Here is a 22,371-nt window from a genome sequence, read left to right on the forward strand (position 1 = left end):
CCGATCCGTAGGATTTCCTTGATGAAATGTATAAGACCCTTCGAGTGATGAAGGCTGCAGAGATGGAGGGGGTTGAGTTGGCTTCATACAGGTTGAGGGGAGCAGCGTATTCATGGTTCGAGATGTGGGAGGATTCTGGGGAGGAAAGACCTCCATCTAGATGGGATGAGTTTGTAGATGCATTCATGGACCACTTCTTGCCTGCTGAGACAATGGCGGCCCGTGCCACTGAGTTTGAGGTCCTCAAGCAGGGCAGTATGAGTGTTTGGGAGTACCATATGGAGTTTGTGAGATTGTCCAAGTATGCTCCCTAGTTAGTGTCGACCATGGGTGATCGAGTTCGGCGATTTGTTCAGGGTCTTAGTCCCTTGGTGGTGAACGAGGCTGCTACAACGGCCTTACACTCAGATATGAATTATGGGAAGATTGTGGGATTCACTCAGGCCACAGAGGCTAGGAAGTGTAAATTACGGGCAGAAAGGGAGAGTAACAGCAGGGCCCGATCAGTGGGTCACTCAGGGAGACCAGTTCAGAGAAGGGGGCCATCAGGGTCATCCCATTCATATGCTCAGTCCTCAACGAGCGCACCGCCATCTGTGCACAGTTACCAGCAGAGCAGTCACTTGAGACCAGGTTCAAATAGTAGGAGACCCTATCAGTCCGGTCGTCCAGGAGGGGGATCACAGCAGCAGGGAAGAGATCTATGCCCCAAGTGTGGGAGATTCCATACGGAGGCTTGTTATTTGGATATCCCGATGTGTTATGGATGCGGGGTGAGAGGTCATATCCAGCGGGACTATCATGTGCCTAGACAGGGCACGGGTAGGGGATTTGCTCAGCCATCCAGTTCTTCAGCTGCTACATCATCCGCGTGCCCTCCAGCTCCAGTAGAGCGTGGTGCAATTAGGGGTGGAGCTCGTGGTAGAAGTGGACCTAGCCGATTTTACGCTTTGAGTGGTCGCCAGAGTGCAGAGGCTTCTCCAAATGTTGTCACGTGTATCTTGTCTGTTCAGGTCATTGATTGTTATGCTCTTATTGATTCGGGGTCCTCTTTGTCTTATGTCACCCCATTCATTGCTTCATGTTTTGGGGTAGAACCCAAACAGCTTCATGAGTCATTCTCTGTATCAACTCCAATTGGTGATTCTATCACAGCCGCGCGAGTTTATAGGAATTGTGCTGTCACGGTATGTGGTTGTGCTACCACGACCGATCTTATTGAGCTTGGAATGGTGGATTTTGATGTGATTATGGGAATGGACTGGCTTTATTCGTGCTTTGCTAAACTTGACTGTCGAACGAGAGTCATGAGGCTTGAGTTCCCTAATGAGCCGGTTATTGAGTGGAAGGGAAATGGTGTGGTGCCGAAAGGTAGGTTTATTTCCTACCTTAAGGCTTCAAAGATGATTAGGAAGGGGTGTATCTACCATTTGGTCCGGGTGGCGGACACCACTTCAGAAGTGTCTGCCCCCGAGTCTGTGCCAGTCGTGAATGAGTTTCTTGAAGTGTTTCCGGACGAGCTTCCAGGGATCCCACCAGATAGGGAGATTGATTTCGGGATTGATGTATTGCTAGATATGCAGCCAATATCTATTCCACCATACAAGATGGGGCCAGCGGAGTTAAGGGAGTTAAAGGAGCAGCTGAAGGATTTATTAGAAAAAGGGTTCATACGGCCAAGTGTGTCACCGTGGGGTTCTCCGGTTCTTTTTGTCAGGAAGAAGGATGGGTCACTCCGGATGTGTATTGATTATTGGCAGCTTAACAAGGTCACCATCAAGAATAAATATCCTTTGCCTCGGATAGATGATTTGTTCGACCAATTGCAAGGTGCAAGTTTCTTCTCCAAAACTGATCTACGGTCCGGGTATCACCAATTGAAGATCAGAGAGCAGGATATTCCTAAGACCGCTTTCAAAACTCGCTATGGTAACTTTCAATTCTTGGTCATGTCTTTTGGGCTAACCAACGCCCCGGCAGCTTTCATGGATCTTAGGAATCAGGTCTTCAAGCCATTTCTAGACTCCTTTGTGATTGTTTTCATTGATGACATCCTTGTTTATTCGTGGAGCCGTGAGGATCATGCCGATCACCTCAGGGCAGTTCTGCATACCCTTTATCAGCACCAGTTGTATGCTAAATTTTCAAAATGTGAATTTTGGTTGAAGTCTGTTACCTTTCTGGGCCATGTTGTTTCCAGTGAAAGGATTCAGGTGGATCCCCAGAAGATTGCAGCAGTAAAAGATTGGCCTAGACCCATGACCCCGACGGAGATCCGTAGCTTCTTGGGTTTAGCGGGGTATTATCGGAGGTTTGTGGAGGGATTCTCTACCCTCGCCTCCCCTTTGACTAAGTTGACGCAGAAAGCAGTTAAATTCCAATGGTCCGGTGCTTGTGAAAAGAGTTTTCAAGAATTGAAATCAAGGTTGACAACAGCACCGGTATTATCCCTGCTAGAGGGTACAAAGGGATTTGTGGTGTATTGCGATGCTTCGAGAGTCGGGCTCGGTTGTGTGCTGATGCAACATGGAAAGGTTATTGCCTACGCTTCTAGGCAACTCAAGAATCATGAAAAGAACTATCCAACTCATGACTTAGAGCTTGCAGCGGTGGTGTTCACACTAAAGATTTGGCGACATTATCTATACAGGGTCCATGTGGATGTATTCACGGACCACAAGAGCCTTCAATATATTTTCAAGCAGAAGTAGTTAAATCTAAGGCAACGAAGATGACTAGAATTACTCAAGGACTATGACATTGATATTCTCTATCACCCGGGGAAGGCTAATGTTGTGGCAGATGCTCTTAGTCGAAAATCCATGGGAAGTTTGACTCATTTGGAGGCATATTAGAGACCGTTAGCCAGGGAGGTTCACCAATTGTCCAGTTTGGGAGTTCGCCTTGCAGACTCTAATGAAGGAGGAGTAATTGTACAGAATGGGGCAGAATCATCGCTCGTGGCAGAGGTGAAAGAGAAGCAATTTAACGATCTGTTGTTAGCACAACTGAAGGAGGGTATTCATAAACATAAGACCACGGCTTTTTCCGTTGGCATGAATGATAGTACCCTACGGTACCAAGACCGCCTGTGTGTTCCTGGTATCGACGGTCTTTGGGAAAGGATCATGGCAGAGGCTCACACTTCCAGGTATTCTGTGCATCCATGTTCTACAAAAATGTATCATGATCTCAAGGAAATTTATGGGTGGAACAATATGAAGAGGGATGTGGCGGATTTTGTGGCGAAATGTCCGAATTGTCAACAAGTGAAGGCCAAACATCAAAGGCCCGGTGGATTAGCTCAATGCATAGAAATTCCAACGTGGAAATGGGAGATTATTAACACGGATTTTGTGGTAGGGTTGCCGCGCACTCCGCGCAAATTTGACTCAATTTGGGTGATCGTGGATCGACTCACAAAATCAGTGCATTTCTTGCCAGTTAAATCTACCGACACAGCGGAACAGTATGCTCAGCTGTATATCAAAGAAATAGTCAGGTTGCATGGCACTCCAGTCTCAATCATTTCAGATCGCGGGGCTTAGTTTACAGCCCACTTTTGGAAGAAGTTTCAGCAAGGTTTGGGTACGCAGGTAAACCTTAGCACAACTTTTCATCCACAAACCGATGGGCAAGCAGAGCAGACTATTCAGACGCTTGAAGACATGTTACGTGCTTGTACTATTGATTTCAAGGATAGTTGGGATGACCATTTGCCGCTCATAGAATTTGCTTACAACAATATCTTCCATGCTAGTATCCAAATGGCACCGTTCGAAGCATTGTATGGTAGGAGATGTAGGTCTCCTATCGGATGGTTCGAGGTTGGAGAAGCGGAATTGATAGGGCCGGACCTCGTGTATCAGGCCATGGAGAAAGTCAAGCTTATTAAAGAAAGGTTGAAAACTGCTCAAAGTCACCAAAAATCCTATTTGGATGTGCGTCGCAGATATTTGGAGTTCAAAGAAGACGATTGGGTATTCATTAAAGTTTCCCCAATGAAAGGTATCATGAGATTTAGAAGTAAGGGAAAATTAAGTCCGAGGTATGTCGGACCATACAAAATCATTCAAAGAATTGGTCAGGTGGCATACAAACTCGAGCTGCCACCCGAGATGTCATTGGTACACCCGGTCTTTTATGTGTCTATGTTAAGGAAGGTAGTAGGGGATCCGTCCACCATCGTGCCAGTCAAGACTATTGAGATGAATGAAGAGCTATCATATGAAGAAGTCCCAGTTGCCATTCTTGATAGGCAAGTTCGAAAACTGAGAAATAAGGAAATTGCATCCGTGAAATTATTATGGCGGAACCAGCAAGTTGAGGAAGCCACTTGGGAAGCCGAGGAAGAAATGAGAAAGAAGTACCCACATTTGTTTGAATAGTTATATAATAGCTTTCATGCATTTGGTTCCTATAAACTCTTATCTTTTGATTTGATCTATGTTAAACTATTCCATTTTGATTATGTACGTTGCCTATGCGGCCATGGTTGGTGTTTAAAAAGTTATGTTATGTCTATGGAACATGTATATGCTGTTAGGATATGTATTTGGTTCCCTCTGACAGGTGGATAGTCCTAGTTACAAAGGAAACTCTGGCGAAATTTTTGGAAATTTAAGGAGTAGCCAAATTCGGGGCTGATGGTATATTTCATAATGTGAAAAGCAGAAGTTACATAAGGATGACTAATGAATGAAACTTGATCCTCATTCGAGGACGAATGACCTTAAGCGGGGGAGAATGTAAAGCCCCAGAAAATGTTGCTTAGTAATTTAAGACTTCGTGGTGCCAAGGTAGGCTAAATATTTTATCTTGCATACAAATGAGGATTAAGGATATTATGGATATCAATTGGATATATTAATAAGTGTATAAGTCATATTAGAAGTGAATTGGGGTATAAGGAGAGGCCTAAGTCTAAGCCAAGTTATAAAATTTCATAATAGACGAAAGTTGCAAATGAGTGCGCACAAGACCTCACTTTGGACAATTATATATCTAGTTATATAAGGATTTGTGTGATGCACAGCCTATCAAATAAAAGGACTTTGAGTCTAGTTTCCAACGCTTCAAACTGTTCGTCATTCGTACATTCCTACACAAAGTTATGACCAAATTACCAAAGCAGCGCAGAAATTTGAACTACCGCGGCGCCCCATGCGGCGCCCGGCCCGACGCGCCAGTAGTAATTCCAGTATGGTCCGAAACTTCATTTCTAGACACATTTTGCACAGACGCCCCGTGTCCCGCGGCGCCCCACGCGGCGCGGCAGTACAAAAAAATGGGTTTTTAAGACCCAAACCCCATTTCATTTAACTCGACTGAGGTTTATTATTGGGGAAATTTCTGGTATTCTAGAGTGAAGGGAGAGCAATTCTAGAGAGAGGAAAGGGGAAAACTAAAGATTTCACTACTATTCCTTGAATCACACCTTGAAATCGCATCAAAGGGTTGCTAAGGCTTCAAAGAGGTAAGAATTTCTTTTCCCCAATTCTTCAACTTTGAAATCTAACTAGAAATGGGTAATTAGTAAGATGATTCTTGGATGTGAGAGTATTCATTATTCATGCATGTACAAATTAGGTTTGTGGGAAGATTGTTGAATATAAACAAGTAAAGATTGGGTTGGGAAATGAAGGGAATCTTGTAAAAGAGATTTGAAATCAAGATGCACAACTAGTAATTGATAAAATTCTCAAATGAGCTAGAATTATGAATATCTTCCTAATTTGTGTTCAAATTTTGTTATGTCTCAAAATAGATTGAAGTTGCTAGAATTTCCGGAATATCGTAGTAATTAAAGGAAAGATCAAGAAAGGTATGTATGGCTAACTTTGACCTTTGTAAAGTCACTTTGTTTGGTGTACGAATATTTGGTATGTGATATCTACGTGGATTATTTGTGGAATTCTTGTGATTGGTATGATTTGATTGTTCGTGGTTAAGTCTCCCGATATAATGGTGTACGTAATTGGCAATAAACCAAATGTGTGATTGTGAATGTGTTATGTGGTAAGAGTTGAGAAACAAATGATGGAAGGAAATCATAAATGATGCAGTTGGAACAATTGTGGTAAGAACATATATGGCTTGTATTGGCAATTATCGCGGTGACATAAAATGCATAAGAGTTGTTGAATATGATGGAAATAGTGTTGATGGCTATAGAAATTATTTGAGAATTGTTGTGGTTGTTCTTTGTGAATTATTGTTGTTGTTCTTGTTGTTGTTGTGTTGTTTGTGAATTGTGATTGTTCGGAGGGATCGGGTTGCGCGCCGCAACACGAAGTAATAAGGTGTAGGTTGTGGTGACAAGGGTGGCCGAGGTAATAAGGGTGGAAAAGTGATCGAAATCACTATTGAAATGAAAATATGATAAAGTTGTGAAATCATTGATGTGAAAATGTTGAAGGGAAAATGGAGAGATTGTAACTTGTTTGGCTTGATGGTTTTCTTTCATGTGTATTTGATTATTGGTTCCATGACTACTTGTTACTTGTGTATGGTTTGAGTTTACTTAGGGCAAGTTTGTTCATACATACCAGTACAATTCAAATGTGTTGACGTCCCTTTTGCCGGGGGCGCTACATTCGTATTATGATTGTAGGTGGATCCATAGTAGGTACTCCAGTCCACCGACCATAGCTCCCATTCACTTTCCGCCAGAAGCATTGGTGAGCCCTTTTCCTCCCGGGGCCTTGCGTGGCTCATGCCGCTTTTTATTTCGGAGTCTTATTTTGGTTTTTGGTGTAAGGTATAGTCAGAGCCTTGTTACCAGCAAGTATTGTATCACTCTTTTGTATCCATAGAGGATCCATAGACAGGAAATGTGGGTTATGCACTTATGTATTTTGGGCAGTATAACTGGTAAACCACGCTAAGTAACTATGTATTCTATGTAAATCTCGTAAGAATGTGTTTAAATTTATAAATGGCTATTTCACTTGGTTAATGGGAAATGGAAACGCGAGGTAACACGTGGAATAGGAAAGGCACCTAGGTCCGCTTGGCTGGGGCTGCCCGGTCGAGCGCCGATCGCGCCCCTCGATTTTGGGGCGTGACAGGGAGCTACCGGAATCCCACATCTGTAGTCCCAATGTAAATACACAGCAGCAACAGAAAAATATTCAGAAATGGCAATTTCATATTAAGGCGAACAAGTAATTCTAGTCTAGCATGTTGCACAGAATTCAGGTAAGGCAGTTTGAGCAAGTAAAACAATTAAGTCACTTAGACATACTTTCCTAAACTAACAACACGCTTAATAGTGCAAGTAATAAAAACAGGAAAGAAAACATACTAGTAATTGCTTAAAGAAAATTGGATTTCCCACAATTTGCACAAGCACGCACTCGTCACCTCATGTACAAGGCATTTCAATTACCAAATATACTAAATCCTAAGGGAAAGGTCCCCCACACAAGGTTAGGCAAGCCACTCACCTCGAACCGGCTCAAAATCAACCTGAAACCACGCTTTTGCCACGAGTACTCGACTCCAAATGGCCCAAATCTATTCAATTCAATTGCATAATGTAAATAACACTTCAAGTAACTGATTCTACAAAGAAATTCTAAGCTAATACGTGAAATTAGGTAAAATGACCAAAATGCCCCTCAGGCCCACGTCTCAGAATCGGGTAAAATTTATATTTTCAGAATCCTCATGCTCTCAGGAGTTCATGCATACCAAAATTATCCAAATCTAAGGTCAGATTCCCAATCAAAAGTCGAATTTTTGGTATAAGAACTTCCTTCCAACTTTTCCCAAATTTTCATCTCCAATCCGAAATGAAACTAACTATAGATTGATGGAATATAACTAGAAAGGGTCAAATAATTGTTACCCAATGATCTCCTCTTTAATTTCCTCTAAAAATCACCCTCTCCCGAGCTCCAAATCGAATTTTCAATTTTGAAACTAAACCCTCGAAATTTCATATTTCTGCCCAGTTGTTTCTGCATCTGCAGTGCGGTCCTGCATTTGCGGAACAATGGTCGCATCTGTGACTTGTCACTTAGGGCCCAGATTCCGCATCTGCGACTCCCCATCCACAGATATGGTACCGCTCCTACGGAAATTCCACCGCTCCTGCGGTTCCCATTGAACTCTCCAAATTCTGCTTTTGCGGTTAATCCGCCGCTTCTGCGGCTCCGCACCTGCGGTCCCACACTCGTAGGTGCAGCTATGACACCAGAACAGCTGAAGCTACAACTCCAATTCCAAAAGTCATTCCGTCATCTATCTGAAATCATCCCGAGGCCCCCGGGACCTCAACCAAACCTACCAACATATTCCATAACTTCATCCAAACTTGTTCAAACCTTCGGAACGCTCAAAACAATATCAAAACACCTATTTTCCATCGGATCCAAGCCTAAGAATTCCAAAAACTCTAAAAATACACTTTTGATCAAAAAGTCTAGCAAACCTCATTCGAATGGCCTGAAATTTTGCACACTCATCACATTCAACACTATAGAGCTACTCCAACTTCCAGAATTCCATTCCGACCCTCGGATCAAAATCTCACTATCGAACCGGAAACTTCAAAAATTCAACTTTCAGCATTTCATGCCTAAATTAGCTACGGACCTCCAAAACACAATCTGAACACGCCCCTAATACAAAAATCACCCAACGGAGCTAACAAAACAATCGGATTTCCATTCCAAGGCCACCTTCACACTATTCTGACTACGGTCAACTTTCCAACACTTAAGCTCTCATTTAGGGACTAAGTGTCCCAAAACTCTCCGAAACTCAAAACCAAACATCCCGGCAAATCAAAATAGCAGAAATAAACTTGGGGAAAGTGATTGATAAGGGATCGAGGCGTAAATTCTTAAGACGACTGGCCAGGTCGTCACATCCTCCTACACTTTATCATTCGTTTGTCCTCGAACGAGCATAGAGACATACCTGAAGTGGTGAAAAGATGAGGGTAACGACTGCGCATATCCTGCTCGGTCTCCCAGGTCGCCTCCTCGACTGGCTGACCCCGCCATTGAACATTTACTGATGCAATGTTCTTTGACCTCAGCTTTCTAACCCGCCTGTTCAATATTGCCATTGGCTCCTCAACATAAGATAGATCCTTGTCCAACTGGACTGAACTAAAATCCAACACATGCGACGGATCACCGTGATACCTCCGGAGCATCGAAACATAAAATATCGGATGAACTGCTGCCAAGCTGGGAGGTAAGGAAAGCTCATAAGCAACCTCCCCAACACGCCTCAATATCTCAAAAGGGCCAATAAACCTCGGACTCAACTTTCCCTTCTTCCCAAATCTCATAACGCCCTTCATAGGTAAAACCCGAAGCAGAACCCGCTCTCCAACCATATAGGAAACATCACGAACCTTCCGGTCTGTGTAACTCTTCTGTCTGGACTGGGATGTGCAGAGTCTATACTGAATCACCTTAACCTTCTCCAAAGCATCCTAAACTAAGTATGTGTCCAATAATCTGGCCTCACCCGACTCAAACCAACCCACCGGGGATCTACACCGTCTACCATATAAAGCCTCAAACGGTGCCATCTGAATGCTGGAATGATAGTTGTTGTTGTAAGCAAACTCCACCAATGGCAAGAACTGATCCCAAGACCCTCCAAACTCAATTACACACGCACGGAGCATATCCTCAAGAATCTGAATAGTGCGTTCGGACTATCCGTCCGTATGAGGGTGAAATGTTGTACTCAACTCCACCCGAGTACCCAACTCATGCTTAACGGCCCTCCAGAACCGTGATGTGAACTGAGTACCTCTATTTAAAATGATGGACACTGGAATACCATGCAGACAAACAATCTCCCGGATATAGATCTCCACCAACCACTCCGAGGAATAAGTAGTACACACAGGACTAAAGTGAGCGGACTTGGTCAGCCGATCCACAATCACCCAAATAGCATCGAACTTTCTCAAAGTTTGTGGGAGCCCAACTACAAAGTCTATGGTGATCCACTCCCATTTCCACTCGGAATCTCTATCTGCTGAAGTAATCCACCCGGTCTCTAGTGCTCATACTTCACCTGCTGACAGTTGAGGCACCGAGCTACAAATCCAACTATATCTTTCTTCATCTGTCACCACCAATAGTGCTGCCTCAATCCTGATACATCTTCGTGGCACCCGGATGAATGGAATACAGTGGGCTCTGGTCCTCTTCTAGAATCAACTCTCGAAGCCCATCAACATTGAGTACACAAATCTGACCCTACATCCTCAATACCCCATCATCACCAATAGTCACATCTCTGGCATCACCATTTTGGACCTTGTGCTTGAGGACAAGCAAATGAGGGTCATCATACTGTCGCTCCCTGATACCATCAAATAAGGAAGACCGAGAAACCACGCAAACTAGAACCTAACTGGGCTCTGAAAGATCCAATCTCATGTACTGGCTGGCTAAGGCCTGAACATCCATCACCATAGGCCTCTTTGATGCTAATAAGTAAGCCAAACTCCCCAAACTCTCTGCATGCTGCTCAAAGCATCAGCCACCACATTGGCCTTGCCCGGGTGATACCAAATAGTGATATTGTAGTCCTTCAGCAACTCTAACCACCTCCTCTAGCACAAATTTAGATGCTTTTGCTTGAACAGGTGATGCAAGCTCCGATGGTTAGTATAAATCTCATAGGGAACCTTATATAAATAATGGCGCCAAATCTTCAGGGCGTGAACAATGGCAGCTAACTCAAGGTCATGAACAGGGTAATTCTTCTCATGTATCTTCAACTGTCTAGACGCGTAGGCAATCACCCTACCATCCTACATCAACACTGCTCCGAGGCCAATCCTCGAGGCATCACAATAGACCGTATAAGACCCCGAACCTATAGGCAATATCAAAACTGGGGCTGTAATCAAAGCTTTCTAGAGCTTCTGAAAGCTCGCCTCACACTCCTCTGTCCACTGGAACAGAGCACCCTTCTGGGTCAACCTATTCATAGGGGCTGCAATCGATGAAAAACCCCCACAAAACAACGGTAGTAGCCCGCCAAGCCAAGGAAACTGCGGATCTCGGTAGCTGATGTGAGCACGTGATTTTTGCCCTATATGAATTACTCACATAAATTCAAAACAAAAATAATTTCTTTGAGTATTTGCAATTTTGTGGATTTTTGTGGCATTTTCTGTTAATTGTTTGCATTTTGTTTGTGCATTTTAGTTAATGAAAAATACAAAAATATGTTGCATTTGCATTTGGATTTAATTTTTGCATTTTTGAATTAATTAGTAATTTAGTGTTTTATAAGATACAAAAATCACAAAAATAGCTCATTTTAACTCTAAAGTTTTGAATTTTATATTTTCTTTGAACTTAGGATTTAATTAATTATTGTAAATACTAGGGTGATTGATTAATCTAATTGGAAAGGATAATTTAGCCCAAAATTTAATTTAGGTTTTATTTTTAATTTGAAAAAAAAAAGGATTTGAAATTGGAAAAGAAAAGAAGGGAAATAAGAAGAAATTGGATTTTTTGGGCTTTTCCATCAAATTTATTCCAAGCCCAAACCCTTCCCTTTATAATTCGGTCAGCCCAACCCAAAACTTGTCCAAACCCGGTCTCCCTACCACGTAATCAAACGACCTCGTTCCTGACCCAAACGACCCCGTTTTGAAGCCCTTTGATCTGGGCCGTTGTTTTTGATTAATCAGACGGTTGGGAACTAGGGTCTTCTTGGTATATATATGTCTGAACGCCATTACCCCCCCCCCCATCTCGTCTCTTTCAGAGACTGATCCCCCACCAAACCCTAACTGAGCTGCCTCAAAATTCCACCGCCTTCCTCTGGCGGCGCCACCGTGAACCGTTACCAAACTTACACCAAATGCCTTCCTCCATCTCCATATCCCAAATCCGCACCCCTCTTCCCTCAAATCAAACCCCAACTATTCAAATCTCGAATTGAAGTCTTAAACCCTAGACGTCGCCCTAGAATTTCCAACCCCCTGCATGGCGGCGTCGAGACCTTTCCCCATAAAATCAACACCAAGTGACCACCAGTCCCTACCCATCTCAAATCCCATGTTGGTTTCTTTCGAATATCCTCAAAAGCCCTCGAATCTCGGATCTAAGGTCATTGTCAGAAACCTAATTCGCCCAAACCTACCCAAAACCTTACTAGGTCGTCTCCTCGCTCCCTTCACCTCTCATATACTGGTGATTTTCTCAAAGACCCATCAGATTGGAGCTATTTCAAATAGAAATCTTGGAAGTAAAAGAAGAAGAAGAAAGGCCCAAGGATATATTGTGTTTCAAATTAGTCATACCTGTATGGGTCATTTGCTCTCAATCTCAATGGGAGCAATGGATTCATATGGGCCTGGTTCATTGTATCAAACCTCCTTCAACCATATCCGGAATCCATCCAGCCTCATACGAACCCAGGTCCAGGTTTCCTTCTAACAAAATTTTGGTTCTGGTAAGGTTTCATTGTTCGCCCTTCATTTTTTCTTCTTTTCTTTTGTTTTCTCTTTTCAGTATTCCTTCAAGTTGTTTTTCTGTTCGTAAATATGTTGTTCCTCATTTTAAAGGTCATTCCTATTTTATCGCAAAATCAGTTTCATAAAGGGGTTTGTTAGTTTAGTTTAATCCATAGTTCGTTGGAGTTGCATTTTTGTTGTTTTCCTGATTTCTGGCTATGTTTTAGTTTTCATTTCAAATTTGTTGGTTAATCCTGGTGCTTAATCATTGAGATTAGTTAGTGTTGTTCACCATATGCGTTGATTTTTATTCCAGTGGCTTTTTCCGAGTTTATGTTTATGTGAAAATGATCTAAGTATAATTCAAAGGTTCAGGTGTACTCATTGTGGATCATTCGATCATGTTTTATCAGTTTTCTAGCATTTTGAAAATCCCATCTGGGTTCTTGTGATAGACCAGGTCCTCTTGATTTAATGTGATTCACAGTTGTTAGGTACATTCCCAGTCCTACATTTATCTATTTTTGATCCATCTCAAGGTATTTGCTCGTTTGTTCTTTGTTTGTTTATGTTTGTAGATATTCAGTACTTTAAGGGGGATAATTGAATAATCAGAAACTTAAGGGGTAGTTTGGGGATTGTCCGACTTGGGGAATCTTTCAATAACTGATTGGGAGGCTTCTTAGATGGACAGCTGCCCAAATTCATTAGGAAAATAGGCTGAAAGATGAAAATATCTAAAAGAAATGGACAGTTGTCCAGAAATCAGTTTTAAAAGATGCCTTGTGGGGGTATTTTGGGCAATTCGATTGCCTTGCCTTGGAAGGCACACCACAGACCCTCCCATCCTATAAATGAAACCTTCCCTTCACTCAATGGGGAGCTTTTGAAGACTTTTAAAATTTGAAAACTTAAAATAGCTAATAAATCCATAGAAAGTTATTGTTCTATTGAAATCCTTCTTTGATATTTTTAGTTTTCAATTGCTGAAAGTCAATGGAGTTGGTATTGTTTGCTTGGTTTTAATTCTCCGAATCACTCTGTTAGTTTAAAATTTCTGGAAAACTTCTGAAAAACTAAGAATCTGGTGATAAAATGAGTTGAGCTTGGGTTTAGAAAGAGCTTGGTTTAGTTTGTGGGTTGGTTCATTGCTCTGTTAAGTCTCTTCTGAGGAATCTCACTGTTTCATTGCTGGGTTGATTGGATCTGGGCTGTTTGCGGCTATTACTGCTGCATTCCTTACCATTTTCTTTGTTTTTCCCCATCCAGGTACACAATTCTGCAACCTTGTTGATTGTGAAGTGAAAATTGGAAGAATGAAATGGAAAATAGAAGTTCGAAGCCTAGAATCAACTCTTTAATTCATAGTTTTATCTCTGTTGTCTTTCTGAATCTTCTTGTTCTGGTTCATTGGATGCATTGTGTTTGACTAAGTCTGATTTTGAACTGTTGTGAAAACCTGAATGTATAACTGGTGTAACAAAGTCATTTAGTTATATTCTGCATTCCATCATGATAAATGGTGTTAGCTGTGCTAGACCTCTCTCAGTTGTGTAATTCGTTTGGGCTGTCAGAACAGTGGTGTACACGGACGCCTAAAATGCTTTGAATGTTCCTTGTTTCCCTTTCGTTTGATTAACTTAAAAGAAATGAAATGCAAAGTATCAACTTCCTATGCTGGTCTGTGGATTCGAACCAAGGATCTCATCTTTTGCTGAGGCTGCCTTATTTCGACTTTGGCTCCTTTGGGCCCAGCCTAGACTGAAGTCAGTTGTTGACTCAAGAGGGCTTCACGTCCATGGGTTGTTGGTCCTCACGCTGGCCCAAATTTTTTAACTCTAAAAACCATTCGCCTCTTTCTTATTTTAAATGTAGTCTCTTAAATTGAACCGTAGTAGAATCCTTACCCATTAATGTGGAATAATTAAACTTCTCCAACTAGTGAAGCAAGCCATGTTAGATAATAATAGTCCATGGCCCTCATTTTAATTAGACTTTGCTTTAATCCTTAAAATTCGAGGCGCATCATTTAGCAAATTCCATGGCCCTCGCAAAGTGCAAATGTGTAATTGCTTAGGTGCGTATTCTAATAATCTACTTTCCTAAACTCGGGTGAATATTTATGTGACCCAAATCCGAATCTCAACGATGTTAAAATATGTCAAAAAATCACGGGCGCATTTATGTGACGTGATTCGAGCCGTGTTTTAATAACGTTGCAATTTCTCACTAAAAATGGATAAAAGCGGATAAAGTTAAAATGCACATAGGTTTAAAATGTTTTTAAGCCAAAAATAACAGTTGAGCGACCGTGCTATAACCACGGAATTCGGGAATGCCTAACACCTTCTCCCGGATTAATAGAATTCCTTACCCAGATTTCTGATTCGTGGACTGTTAAACAAAGTCAATCTTTTCCTCGATTCGGGATTAGAATCGGTGACTTGGGACACCATAAATTATCCCAAGTGGCGACTCTGAATTTAAATAAAATAATCCCGTTTAGATTGTCACTTTAAGTTGGAAAAAACTCCCTTATATACTCCCTTCCGGGGGTGTAAGTAAAAAAGGAGGTGTGACACCTCTGGCGACTCTGCTGGGGAACGAACCCAGAATCTCTAGTTCAGGGTTCAAGAATTCAAGCTTAAAATAATTGTTATTGTTTTGGCTTTATTTATTATCTGATTTTATCACATGTTTGGGCCTAATGTGCTAATTGTTCCTTTTACCGCTGTGATATTATCTGAACTGTATATATAAACTGCTACGAAATCCCTCTCTTCTCTCTCTTGAGGAGTGCATGTTGGTCGTGACTTCTTTCTGTTAGTGTCATATCCCAAATAGAACGAGGTTCGGAAAAGTTGCAAAGCCGGATGATCTTTTGGTTACCGGTACGCAGCCCCCCTCGGCTCGAGTTATCCGCTCGGGTAATCCAGGTCTAGAACAAAAAAACCCAGGGTTTTAAAACCTAGTATAACAATACCTCATGCTGGATCCCTAGTAGAAACATTTGTTTGCATCATGTGCATTTTTGACTTTGGAGACTCAACACAGGGGTTGGGTCTGTCTAGGTGCACCCGAAATAAAAAGACCATCCTGATGCATCTTACTTGCTACTTGTGCATTTATTTGCTTTGGATTTGCATGCTAACCGGCTTTTGAATAAAAGGAGAGAGTTCGGAAAAGAAATAACAGTGTAGATGGTTAAGAGAGTTAATCACCTGTTTTAAGAAAAACCAGTGTCCAAATAGCGCCGAAACTCTGCCGAATTTTTGAAAAACAAAGGAGAAAAACAAATTGAAAAATGGAAAAAAGAAGAAGAAAGTTTGGTTTTCAAAAATAGTCCATTTTATTTTCCCGAACTATGCCAGTTTGATTCCCACCGGATGTGGGATACGTAGGCAACCCCCATCGGATCCAACTTCCTTTTTTGCAAAAATAGCCCAAAAGAACAAAAAATTTACTTTTATTTAAAAATAATTAAGGTGGTGTCATTCTTGTCAGAAATAGCCGAATGTCTCTAAAAGGGCACCGGAAGGCTGTTTTTGCAAGAACAGCCGCATGTGGTTTTTTTTTAAGGTTTTCACCGGTTAGACAACACAGCCTTAAAATCTTCGTCTCCGAGGTGCTGAAAGGCCGTATTTGCAAAACCGGATTTATTTTTTAAAAAAAATGACAAGAGAGGAAAAATTGTCAATTTTGTCTTTGAGTCAAATGAGTCTTGATTTTTGCTTAATCACCCTAATAAATGTGTAGAATGAGCATGAGTCCAAGTTTGCCGATAGCAGTCATGAACAAGATCCCTTTAGAGTTTCATATGTGGTGGGAGGATCTGGGAAAATTGGAGCAAGATAAATTCAATCTCCATTTGGGAGGTCTCACCGGGTTGTTAAAAATCAGACCTAGAGGAGACATCATAAAGGCTATGGTTACGCTTTGGTACCCGGCCCATAACGTATTTCACTTTTCGGATTTTGAACTCACCCCAACCTTGGAGGAGATAGCAGGTTATATGGGAAGTACAGAAGGGCTGAGGCATAAGTACCTGATCGCTCCAAGAGCCGTTAACTCTCACAAGTTCATGGATTTGATAAAGATAAGCAAGGGAGTCCCGTATTCCGAGTTGGAGGATGGTTTTTGTACTATACGTTTTATATATCAGAGGTACGGGCACGTAGGAGGGTTCAACGATCTGGAAAGCGGGCTGTGTAGCAGAGGAAACCGAACAAAATGGGATGAGCATAGGCGTTTCGCCTTCATGGTAGCTTTCCTAGGCCTTGTGGTGTTCCCCCGAAAAGATGGGAATATCGATTTGCGGGTGGCTAGAGTCGTCAAGGTCCTGATTACCAACGCCAAAAGCATTCTTGCCCCTATGATAGTGTCTGAGATGTATCGAGCTCTCACAGCTTGTAAAGTTGGGGCAGATTTCTTCGAGGGATGCAATTTGCTATTACAGATGTGGATGATCGAGCACCTGTGTCATCGCCCTCAGTATATGAGTTACGGGTCCATAAAGAAAAGTTGCGTTGAAGAGTTTTATACAAGGATTTCGAGGTTCAAGCTGCCAGAGGGGTTCGTAGATTGAGTATCCTGCCTCCGTTCCATTACCGCGGGACAAATAGAATGGACATTGGGTTGGCTTCCTGTTGAAGAAATTGTGTATATGCCCGCCACTGGTCCTTACTTCCTCCTAATGGGTCTGTGAGGTATTCAGCCTTACGCTCCTTACCGGGTGATGAGATAGTTGGGAAGGTGTCAGGTGATGCACCTAGATGAAGATCTTTGCGTTTATGCGGTCGAGGTTAGTTCCGACGGCCAATTTCATGAAGAAATAGTTTGTTCTATTTGGAATGAATGTCAGTATTTGACAGTGAACACTTGAGTGTATGACCTATCTAGAGGCGAAGTCTCACCCGCCTATCTTGCCTAGTATAAAAAGAAGAATACTGCAAGGGCCGAACCAGAAAGACCAGCCAAAAAGCCTCACATTCAGGAATTCGTTGAGGCGTCGCAAGAACAGTGGGCTTGGTTGGATAAGGAGAATGAGTACAGGTCCACAATAGGAAAATTGGAAAAGCAAGTCAGAGAGCTTCAATTCGAGAGTGGCTTGCAAGTCGCGGCGGACAAAGGAGAAAAGAAAAAGCTAGCCAAAGAAAATGAGGCCCTTCGAGCCCAAATTCAGAAAATGAAAATAGAAGCAGAAAACCCCACCCGAAGTGCCAAAGATGAAAAGCTCATAAATAACCTGAGGCAGAAAGTGAATGACTATAGTTTCGATTTGAACAAAGCAGAAAATGAACTAGCTAGGGCTCGAAAGCAATTGGCTAAAAATGCAGATGAACTAGCGCACCTGGTTAAGCAGTTGAAAGAAAAATACGACAATGAGGTCGCAGGATTAAAGAAAAGGGTCATCGCCACAGAAAACAAAATGATCAAATAGGCGAAAGACTTCAAGGTTGAAAGAGAACATTGTTATACAGCATTGGCACAATTAGAAATAGATTTGCAACAACTTCAGGAGCAGAATCATGTGGCCGAGCAAACTTTGGAAGCCAGGTCCCAGCAGATTGGGCGTCTGTTACAAGAAAAAGGTGTCATTAGAGAGAGAATTAGAAACATCGCCGATTACATCGTTATGAAGTGCCAAATCTGTGAGGATATGACTCGCACTACCTTCTTCGTGGCAGTGATGACATTCGTTAAGCAGATAATGAGTGACTTGGACCGACTTCAAAGGGATCTTGCATATAGGCCCGCGACGAGACCGAATGATGTCCCGCGGGCACCAGGAGCATTGATGTATTCATGATTTTTCATTTAAGTTTGTATTTCCTTTTTCGATGAAGTCTATCAGTTGTGTTGAGTCTGTATTTTCTGTCTGCTGGAGTATGTCGTTTGTTGTAGAGTCTGCATTTTCTTCTGTCGGAGTATGATAGTTTATTTTTGGAGTCTGTATTTCATCTTTTCAACAGCATCTGTTCGTTTCTCTTGGAGTCCGTTAGTGTTGAGTCTTTGTAATCAAAGCATTTGATTTTTATGAAATTGAAAATCCCAAAAATTATTTTATTATTTGCTTTCACTTTTATCTCCCAGAACTACGCTCGGTTTGATTCATGCGGGGTCATGATACGTAGGCAATCTCCATAGGATTCGACCATAACCAAAAGAGAAAAAGAAAGAAGAAGGGAAAAAAAGAGAGAGGAAAATAAGAAAAAAAAAGAATAAAAAAAAGAAGAAGAAGAAAAGAAAAGAGAGAAAAATAATAGGAAGAAGCAATGGAAAAACAAGAGAGAAATGAGAGGATAAAACAAAAGAAAAGGCCAGAATGGAAAAAGAGAAGAAACAAGTTGCAAATGGAAAAGCCGGGATGACGCAAGCAGCAGATCAAATGCATAATAGAAACGGTTAACTGCTTAGGTGCATTCATTCCCAAAAAGTATGGTTATTAATTTGTTAAAGTCCTAACCACTAACAAGGTTGTTGTTGATGTATTGAGTCCAGGCAGGTGGTTAGTTGATTGGCATTCTGTCAACTCACTCATCCAACATCCGATCAAAAGACAGGCTGAATATGGCCAACCAAGAACCGGAGACAAGTATCGTTGACCCGTCAAAAGAGGTGGAAGAACTAGATGTTAATGCAATGAAGGAAGAGATGTATAAGTTAAAGCAGCAGATGGCCGAAATGTACCAAGCCTGGGCAAAAGGGCATCCACCACCGGTTTATCCCGCCAACACTGCTTATATCCTTCCATCGGCCCAACCTTCGGATCCTCCCACTGTGAACTCATCTACAGCCTTTCCCCTCTACCAACAATGCTATGGCGCCACTTCCCATACTTCTCAAGCTTCACCACCCAAACAAGTCCCATACCCTCCCCCACCAATTACACCTGTTTTTATGGCACCTCCACCTGCTACATTACACCGATCTTCCAGTGAACCTCTGTTCCAAACTCACGACAACCAGTACTATCCCCCTAAACCCACCTTCAAAGTTCCAGAACCATATTCTTACACCCCTCATCTTGATCTCCCAGCAGAGACCGAGAAGCCACCAGAAAATCCCGAGCATGAAGAGATGATAAGAAAGGTCAAAAGCTTAGAACAATCGTTCAGAGATATGAGGGGGTTGGGTGGTCAAGTAAGTGTGGCCTATAAAGATTTATGTCTGTTCCCAGATGTTCAGTTACCAGCAGGGTCCAAAATGCCCAAGTTTGATCTATACAACGGGCATGGTGACCCAGTAGCACACTTAAGAGGATTTTGTAGCAAGATGAGAGGAGCAGGTGGAAGAGATGAATTGCTGATGGCATATTTCAGCCAAAGTCTGAGTGGATCGGCACTAGAATGGTATAATAGACAAGATCACATCCGGTGGTACACATGAGACGATTTGGCCCAAGCCTTTGCCTGCCATTTTCAATACAACCTCGAAATTATCCCAAATCGTCTGTCATTGACAAAGATCGAGAAGAAGCTCGATGAGAGCTTCAGGGAATATGGATTCTGTTGGAGAGAGCAGCAGTGAGGGTTGACCCTCCGATGAAAGAAAGTGAGATGGTTGATTATTTCTTGCAGGCTTTGGAACCCACTTATTTTGGTCACTTGGTGTCAGCAGTGGGCAAGTCCTTTAATGAAGTTGTAAAAATGGGAGGCATGGTTGAGGAGGGACTCAAGTCCAACAAGATCATGAGTTATTCAGCAAACAAAGCAACCACCCAGGCCATTCAAAATGGTACTGGGGGTGTACTCGGGAAGAAGAAGAAAGAGGATGTTGCTACAATTGGGTCAGGAGCTTGGATTGGATCCAGGAATATTCCATGTTACTCCAACCCGCCTCGACCCTACCACCAAACTTACCCCCACACTCCATATAGTCCACCACAACACTATTACCCACCGCCCGATCCCCATTTTTCTGCCCATCACGCACAAACCTATACCCAACCTCCCGCTCACGCACAATGGTGTGCGTAGGCTCCACAAAGTCCATACTTAGCTCCACAAAATGCCCATCCACCCCCGATAGCCTACAGAAATCCCCTTGGAACAGGTTTCCGGCCAAATCAAGTCTTTAATAATGAGATGTTACAGAAACAGAAGACCTTCACTCCTTTGGGAGAATCATATGCTAGTCTATTCCATAGACTGAGACAGTTAGGTATGTTGAATCCGATCGAGGCTAAACTGCCGAATCCCCCTCTCAGAAATCTTGACTACTCGATGAGTTATGAGTATTGTTCAGGGACCCCGGGTCATGACACAAAGAAATGCTGGAAGTTGAAAACAGCTATTCAAGAGCTCATTGATACTAATCGGATTGAGGTCCAATCGCTGGAGGCACCAAACATCAACCAGAACCCGTTGTCGGCCCATCATGAGACTAATATGATTGAGATAGTGCATAAGGGAGAGGAGCCCAAGAAGCCTTCGCAAACTGTCATGATGATTCAGGCTAGTGAAGCCAAGCCATTTGAAAAGTCAACAAGTGAGAAGTATGTGATGAAGTTGAGCGGGGCAAATAACTAACCATCCGTGGAGGTCAAGAAGGGGTCCTCAAGTGACGTTGCAGGAAAACATGAAAGAGCAAAAGTGGTTGTGCCAGGAGTGACGAACAAGCCTGTAGTAATTGTCAAGGGAGCCCACACAGATCCTGTCATTATCAAACCGGTAACTCAATTACCCATAGTCAACAGCAAGGCAGTCCATAGAATTATGAACGAGTGACAGTGACTTACAAGGGGAAAGAGGTTAAAGAAGAAGTGTGTGAGACCCATGGTTTGACTCGATCGGGGAGATGCTTTGCTCCCGAAGAGTTGAGAAAAGCTAAAACCTTAAAAGATAACCCAGTGTTGGTGAAGAAAGCAGTGACCGAGGAAGAAGCAGAAGAATTTCTAAGAAAGATGAAAGTACAAGACTATTCCATTGTGGAGCAGTTAAGAAAGACACCGGCTCAGATCTTGCTCTTGTCATTATTGATCCATTCAGACTAGCACCATCGGGCTTTGATAAAGATCTTGAACGAAGCCCACGTTCCTGACAAAATCTCAGTAAACCACTTGGAAAAGATAGCTAACAAGATATTTGAGGTAAACAGAGTCACTTTTTCTGATGATGAGTTGCCCATGGAGGGTACCGAGCACAATAGAGCCCTCTATTCGACGGTGAAATGTGAAGATTCCGTGGTTACTCGCGTACTAGTTGACAATGGTTCCAGTGCAAATATTTGCCCTCTTTTCACTCTGAACAAGTTGAAGGTGGATGATGAAAGTATTCACAAGAACAGTATCTGCGTTCGGGGATTCGATGGTGGAGGGAAAGATTCAATTGGGGACATAGTGCTCGAGCTTACAATATGGCCAGTTGAATTTACTATGGAATTCTAGGTACTCGATGTGGCTGTTTCTTACAATCTGCTGTTAGGACGACCCTGGATTCATGTCGCCAGAGCGGTCCCGTCTACTCTACATCAAATGGTCAAGTTTGAATGGGATCGACAGGAAATTGTTGTGTATGGCGAAGACAATTTGTGTGTTCCCAATAATGCCATCGTTCCACTCATAGAGGTTGAAGACGATAAGGGACCATGGGTTTATCAGGTTTTTGACACGGTATCGGTAGAGAAAATTCCTGAAGGGAAGTGTGTACCGACTCCAAGGGTAGTTGCTGCATCAGTCATGGTAGCTATTTAAATGTTGAAAAATTGTTTTGTATCGGGCAAAGTTTTGGGTGCATCTCTACAAGGTATCGTACAGCCGGTTTCTCTTCCTAAGAACTTGGATACATTTGGTCTGGGGTTCAAGCCCACAGTCGCAGACGTGAGAAGAGCCAGAAAAATAAAACAGAGGGCATGGGCCCTTCTAAAGCCAGTCCTGTATCTCTCCCAATCATTTGTCAAGCTAGGTACCCGAA

General features: G+C 42.5%; 1 protein-coding gene across 1 annotated transcript; it reads left to right on the forward strand.

Moving 5' to 3' along the window:
- Nucleotides 1-326: 326 nt before the first annotated feature.
- Nucleotides 327-22,151, forward strand: LOC138872011 (uncharacterized). The gene is made up of 5 exons (XM_070149949.1): nt 327-1,187; nt 1,350-1,743; nt 1,831-2,441; nt 2,856-3,359; nt 21,846-22,151. The coding sequence occupies exons 1-5, from the start codon at nt 327-329 to the stop codon at nt 22,149-22,151; spliced, it is 2,676 nt and encodes an 891-aa protein (XP_070006050.1).
- The last annotated feature ends 220 nt before the right edge of the window (nt 22,152-22,371 follow it).

The sequence above is a fragment of the Nicotiana sylvestris genome, chromosome 1 (assembly GCF_000393655.2).
Source record: "Nicotiana sylvestris chromosome 1, ASM39365v2, whole genome shotgun sequence".
In the NCBI taxonomy this organism is placed as follows: Eukaryota; Viridiplantae; Streptophyta; class Magnoliopsida; order Solanales; family Solanaceae; genus Nicotiana; species Nicotiana sylvestris.

Excerpts from the sequence above, each read along its gene's own strand:
- LOC138872011 (XM_070149949.1), top strand. The coding sequence starts at position 327 with ATGGGTGATCGAGTTCGGCGATTTGTTCAGGGTCTTAGTCCCTTGGTG. Across the intron at positions 1,188-1,349 it reads ATAGGAATTGTGCTGTCACG|GGAAATGGTGTGGTGCCGAA; the intron begins GTATGTGGTTGT and ends ATTGAGTGGAAG. Across the intron at positions 2,442-2,855 it reads CAAGGTTGACAACAGCACCG|AGACCGTTAGCCAGGGAGGT; the intron begins GTATTATCCCTG and ends GAGGCATATTAG.